The sequence below is a fragment of the Primulina huaijiensis genome, chromosome 1 (genome assembly GCF_012295235.1).
Source record: "Primulina huaijiensis isolate GDHJ02 chromosome 1, ASM1229523v2, whole genome shotgun sequence".
NCBI lineage: Eukaryota > Viridiplantae > Streptophyta > Magnoliopsida > Lamiales > Gesneriaceae > Primulina > Primulina huaijiensis.
In genome coordinates, this window is record NC_133306.1 from 17768276 (window position 1) to 17775185 (window position 6910).

The 6910-nt window shown below is 47.0% G+C and overlaps 1 protein-coding gene across 1 annotated transcript; it reads left to right on the plus strand.

Annotated features, from left to right (window-relative positions):
* Window positions 1-277: 277 nt before the first annotated feature.
* LOC140971859 (uncharacterized) lies at window positions 278-2758 on the plus strand. The gene is made up of 2 exons (XM_073434393.1): window positions 278-1562; window positions 2376-2758. The coding sequence occupies exons 1-2, from the start codon at window positions 278-280 to the stop codon at window positions 2756-2758; spliced, it is 1668 nt and encodes a 555-aa protein (XP_073290494.1).
* Window positions 2759-6910: the final 4152 nt, after the last annotated feature.

A 6910-nucleotide genomic window follows, 5' to 3' on the forward strand; every position in this document is an offset into this window, starting at 1 on the left:
GACAAAGGAGAGGGAGGTGAATTTTGTGGCAGAGGAGCATGAAATTGTTGAAGTTGAACTGGGGGAAGAAACTCCGGGTGGCTCGAAACCTTGAAGCTTCCACCCGGGTAAATCTCTTGGCTTGCTTAGAAAAGCTAACATTTATGTTTTTGCTTGGTCTCAGCAGGAACTAGCCGGGATCTCGCCCCAAGTGGCTGAACATAAATTAAATATTATCCCAGGATCCAGACCCGTGATGCAAAAGAAAAAACATTTTGGCCCGGAAAAAGATAAAGTTATGGATGAGCAAGTGCAGGAATTGCTGAAGGCCGGCCACATCCGAGAGGTGCAATTCCCTACTTGGCTCTCAAATGTGGTCCTTGTTCCTAAAGCTACTGGAAAATGGAGGATGTGTGTAGACTTCCGGGACCTGAATAAAGCCTGCCCCAAAAAAATCAAAGCAGTCCTTGATATTCCTTCCCCTCAATCTGTCCGGGAAGTACAAAAACTGACCGGGAGGATCGCGGCCCTATCACGTTTCATCTCCCGGTCTGCTCATCAAAGTTATCCATTCTTTCAAGTTTTGAGGAAGGCACAAAAATTTGGCTGCGATGAAAAATATGAGCAAGATTTCCAAGATTTGAAAAAGCATTTGGCCGAGTTGTCTGTTTTGGTAAAACCAGAGCCCGGAGAAAAATTATGGATCTATTTATCTGCCACTGAACATGCTGTTAGCTCTGTGCTCATCCGGGAAGAAGGAGCTGATCAAAAGCCAGTATATTATGTCAGTCATGCTCTCCGAGGAGCCGAATTGAATTACAGTGAAACAGAGAAAATAGCCCTGGCTCTGGCGATGACTGCCCGGAAGCTGAGACCATATTTTCTATCACATCCAATCGTGGTTCTCACCAACTCTCCGCGGGGAAGAATCATGACACATGCCGAATTATCGGGCATGATGGTTAAGTGGACAGTAGAGCTCGGGGAATATGACATTGAATATAAACCTCGAATTGCTATAAAGGCCCAGGCATTGACAGATTTCTTAATAGAGATGACTCAACCAGGAAAAGAAGAAGTATGGAGAGTTTTTGTTGATGGTGCATCGAATTTATCAGGATGTGGAGTCGGTGTGATTCTAATTGCTCCCTCAGGAGAGAAGATTAAATTAGCCCTGAGGATCGACTCCCGGGTCACCAATAATGAAGCTGAATATGAGGCTGTTCTAGCAGGGTTACAAGTTGCCCGGGAGGTTGAAGCTACCCGGGTCATCATTTATTCTGACTCTCAACTTGTGGCCCAGCAAATTAAGGGAACTTATGAAGCCAAAAACGAAAAAATGCTGAAATACTTGAGACTCATCATAGCCCGGGCAGCAGCTCTAACCGACTGGAGCATTGAACAGATCCCCAGAGAAGAAAATGGAGAAGCTGATACTTTAGCCAAATTAGCCGCCTCCATGTCAGATATAAGCACCCGGGAGGTCCTCTGTTTCACCCGGTTAGTGCTTTCTGTTGACGAAGAAGTGCCCCCGATTCAGAGGAACTCATGGATGACTCCTCTCATTGAATATATAGTCCATGGCAAGCTCCCAGAGGATCGGGCCCGGGCTGCAAAAATAAAAAAAAAAACAAGCATCCCGGTTCGTCTTTTTGAATGATGTTTTATATAGGCGATCATATCAAGGCCCTCTGCTCAAATGAATATCAGAAAATGAGGTAGAATATGTCCTCCGAGAAATACAAGAGGGGTGCTGTGGTGAACACCTCGGTGGGACTGCTCTGTCTCGGAAGGCTGTATTGGCCGGATTTTGGTGGCCCCAAATAAATCAAGATGCTGCCCAACTTGTTCAAAAATGCAAGGGCTGCCAACACCATTCTAATTTTCATCACCGCCCAACCACTGGCATGCAACCAATCTCAGCGTCCTGTCCCTTTGATCAGTGGGGCATAGATATTGTGGGTCCTTTCCTCATAGCCCGGGCACAAAAGAAATTCCTTCTCGTGGCTATAGATTATTTTTCCAAATGGGTGGAGGCCGAACCCTTGGCCAAGATTAATGAAGACGAAGTAATGAAATTTCTCTGGAAGAGCATTGTTTGCAGATTTGGCATACCCAGAAATTAATTTCAGATAATGGAAGACAATTCCAGGGGAAGAAAATTACATCATGGTGCCGGGAAATGAAAATAAGTCAATCTTTCACTTCAGTAGCCTACCCGCAAGCCAATGGCCAAACTGAGGTCACTAATAGGATCATTGTGCAAGCACTGAAGGCCCGGCTTCATGGGAAATGAAAAGACTGGGTTGAAGAATTGCCGAGTGTACTATGGGTGTATCGAACTACACCTCGGACGAGTACTCGGGAAACTCCTTACATCCTTGTCTATGGTTCAGAAGCTGTGTTACCTGTGGAAATCGGGCAACCATCCATGCGGGTGGAATCTTACCCGAGTAATAATGATCAGAGCCGAGCCATTGAGCTTGATTTGGTTGAAGAAAGAAGAGATCGAGCAGCCATTCGAATGGAAGCTTATCGAAGCCGGGTAATGAGATCCTACAATAGGCATGTTCGATCACGAGCTTTCCAGGTTGGAGATCTTATCATGAAAAAAGTAAAGCCAGTGGGTTATGTGGGAAAATTGGAGGCACGATGGGAAGGACCCTTCAAAATAGTTCAAAGAGTCAGCTCAGGAGCCGCTTACTATCTAGAAGATTCTCAGGGATATGCCCTCAAAAGACCCTGGAATTCATTTCATTTGAAGAAATATTACGCTTGAAATCTTTGTATCTATTGCTTGTACATCAAATAGAGAAGTTATTTAAATAAATGTCTACTAAGACCAGGGATCCGTACTCTGGCTCGGGGATCCGCACCCCGGCTGTCTACTAAGTCCAGGGACCCGTACCTTGGCCCGGGGACCCGTACCCCGGTCATCTACTAAGTCCAGGGACCCGTACCCTGGCCCGAGGACCCGTACCCCTACCATCTACTAAGTCCAGGGACCCGTAACCTGGCCCGAGGACCAGTACCCCGATCATCTCCAAAGTCCAGGGATCCGTACCCTGGCCCGAGGACCCGTACCCCGGTCATCTACTAAGTCCAGGGACCCTTACCCTGGCCCGGGGACCCATACCCCGGTCATCTCCAAAGTCCAGGGATCCGTACCCTGGCCCGGGAACACGCACCCCGGCTATCTCTAAGTCCAAAGACCCGTGCCTTGGCTCGGGGACCTATACCCCGGTCATCTGCTAAGCCCAGGGAACCAGTCCAGTGACTTGCACCCTAGTTATTTATCAAGATCAATTGAATCTGATATCTTACGTCATGATTATTGATAAAAGTTGGTTAAAATTAATAAGGGTGTTTGAAGGAAGTTCAAGACATGCAGTATGCGGAAACATCGAACAATACACGGAAGGAAAAATAAAGATTACATTATATATAAAAAAAAAAGTACAAGGTTCCTGGAATCTCGGGAAAAAGGAACCAAAAAAAAAAAAACCTAATCTACTGGGGGGTTCTCCATCTTCTCCTCCTCATCTTCCGGGAGCGATGCAGCAGCCTTCTCCAAATCCGAGAAGTCCTCCGTTTGGTAGGAACAAGGCCCGTCTCCTGAAACTGCTCTAAGCATTTGCTGAAGCCCAGGTCACTGGCGGGGAAGGCTTTATCAGCCACCATCTTTTTAAACTCCGGGGACTCCAGAAATTGGGCCATTTTCTCATCTTGGGCAGTTTTCAAGAGTTCAAGAGCAGCAGTGGCCTCATCAGCTCGTGTCCGAGAAGACTCTGCCTCCTCCTTAGCAGCTTGAATTTCTCATTTGGCAGCTGCAGAGTGGTCTTCTAAGGCTTTCCGGGCCTCATCCAGTTCCGCTCGGGCCAAGTCCACTTGTTGTTTCCACCCAGCCCTTTCCCGAGCCAGAACATGGTCATGGAGCTCATTCAGTCGACCTACCTCCTCTTGGAGTTTGGCATGCATCTCCTGGACAGAGGTGGCTTGTGTGTTGGCCCTTTTGGCAGCCTGAGCCACTCGCTCAAAGGCCGACATGAACATTTGCAAGCCCTGAAAAAATAGAAAAGATCAGAGAAATGAATACAAAATAAAATGACAGAGTAAATAAAAAAGACTTACGAAGAAGGACCGGGCCACTCATTCACACAGGAGCTCGTTGGGATGAATTCCCTGAAGGTGCACCACCTCATCAGGGCGTAGAAGACCTCGGATCATCTTGACGAGATCCGAGCTAATGCCCTCCCCAAAAATACTAGGGAGGACCCAAGGCCTTCCTCCCGAAGGACCAGCATATGAACCAGTGAGAGGAGGGGATCAGATGATTTCCTCGGGTTCATCCTCCACGACCACTGTCTCAATAGCCGGCTCGGTAACAGCTTTTCTGTTGCGAGTATTTAGAGGAGCCGAGTCCTCCTCATGAGTGGTCTCCTCCCGGGGAGGGGTGGTTTCCTCCCGGGTCTTAGCCTCTTCTTCGACCCGGCGTTCTTCAGCTTCTCGGGCCTCAGCCTCCGCCCGGGCTCGACGTTCCTCATTCTCCTGAATCTCCCGGGCCTTCTTCTTCGCCCGGGCCTTATTTTGCTCGGCCTTTTTCTTGGCTGCCGCTTCGAGTAAGCTGGCTTTTATCATATCTTCCTCGACTGCACCACAGATAAACAGTCAGATGGTTAATGCAAAAATATACAAGAAAGAAAGGAGAGTAATTTACCATCCTGCGACCCGGGTTGGTCAAACTCATCTATTATCTGGTCGACAGGATCTTCAGACCGAGGCCCTATCCCATAGTAAACCAGATTATTCCCCCCAATCAACACTGATGACAGGAAGGATTGGTCCTCTATGGCATCCCAAGCCCGGGTGAAAGGGGGAAAGAGATTGTAATCACGGGGAAGTTCTGGTTGCCCGGGCATTGCAGATAAAAATCCGGTTGAACAAGTTAAGGGAGTAGGGAGTTGTAAAAAGAAAAAATTTGTTTTCCACCCCTTCAGAGAGGAAGGAATGTCAGTCAAAAATCGATAATGCATCCGAGCCATGAAAGAAAAGACCCCGTCATTAAATCGGCATGAATATAGATAATGAAAAATAGAAGAGTTGATGAGAAGGGATTTCATGCGGAATAAAATGAAAGTAGCCGCCATAATCCTAAAGGCGTTGGGATGAAGGTGATTAATGGAGAGCCCGAAGAACCGGGCAACCCCTTCAAAAAAATGGTGGACTGGAAATCGGAGCCCACTCTTGAGTTGTTCCACAAAAAAGGCGTGAAATCCCGGAGGCGGGGTATCCGGGTGATCATTGGGCTTAGGGATTAATATTTTATAAGTGGAGAGAATAGAGCCCAGGGACCTAATCTCTTCTATATTACCCCGGCGAAGGGTAGAAGTTACAGTAGAGAACCACAAGGGCCCCGCTACCTTATCTTTCCCCTTGCCCTGGGTGCCAGTAGGTCGGGAAGAGGAGGCTTTGGGTTTAAGGGAAGGTCGGGAAGGGACAATAGGGATACCTATTGGGATATGCGCAGATGTTTCAGAGGGGGTCGGAGAATTCTACTCCGACACGCCATTAGCATTCCGATCAGATGTGGAAGAAGTAGAGTTCGACATGGTTGAAGAATGGAAATAAACTAGTAGCAAGGGAAAAAAACTTACAAGAAAAGAAGATGAAGGGTGACTGGTCGCTGGAATTAAGATTTAAACGACGGAGGGCTTGAGAGAAATTTGGCAGAGCTTCGCTACGAGTTTGAATTTGCAAATGGTTTTTGAAAAATCGGTCATCTACTATATATAGGGGGAGGATTCATCTACACTGTTGATCCAAAACGAATTGGACGAACCATATTAGCCTCGGAAATTGGGCGGAATGATGGAGCGGGAAATGTTTAAAGACAGGCGTGGAGTTCAAGGCGTCATGATGAGGCATCTTCTCGGAATGCGAAAAGGCTCTGAAAACTTTATCCTAGGGCTTACGTCGGCACTGACTTTAAGACATCTTTATCGTCTCGGGAATACTAAACGACAAATTGTTTTTCCTGACCGGGCACACAAGACTAATCGGGACAGCGAGTACGACTCTAGCCCGACTATTTAAGGAGAGAGTGATGATACCCCGGATATCAGGACATTGATAATTCCCGGGATGTCCCGGGTCATGGGGCCGGGTTATGGATAATGCTCGGGTCAGGAAAGGGTATTGTGTCCGGGTCGTGAAGTAGGGATTATTTATGAAATGTAGATAAGCTGTAGTGGAACAGGTCGGCAAGGAAGCCAAGGTTCCGAAGAATCCGAGACAGTACGGAAAGAAGCCTGGCATGGGTACTCTGGAGAGAAGTTCATTAAAAGGACCGAGCCATCGGGTAACCGGGACATGACTTCCAAGGGACGTAAAATGTCCGGGCTCCTATATAATTCCCCGGAAAGCATTCTATCATGACCACCTCGATATGAGTGATGCATTTAATTGCGCCGACTTGATAGAGTGTGCACAGCCGACCTATCTATGACAGTAACATAAATGATTGACAGAATCAGGTGGGCCTGATGTGACTAGTATGAGATTTGACATGTAAGAACAATAAGGTACAATCAGCCGCCCTACTATAATTAATGATAAGCACAAAGAACGAGGTCATCATTGCATCTTCCACTATAAATACCAGGTTCTTTACTTGCATTTACTCTGGATTCAGATATTAATTCACACATTGAATACTCTCATTTATTGTTCATTTACTCTCCACACCAATCACACGGCCATCATTTGGTTACATTGGTTTTTAGCTTGAATCCTTCACTGACTTAAGCATCGGAGTGGCCACGCCGGAAAACCACTCCGGCGCCCATTCACGTGGTTATTTTCTTGTTCGCAGATTTCTCAAGCCGACCAAGGGAAGAGAGAAACTTTTAGTCCAGACGTCCAATTCATATTT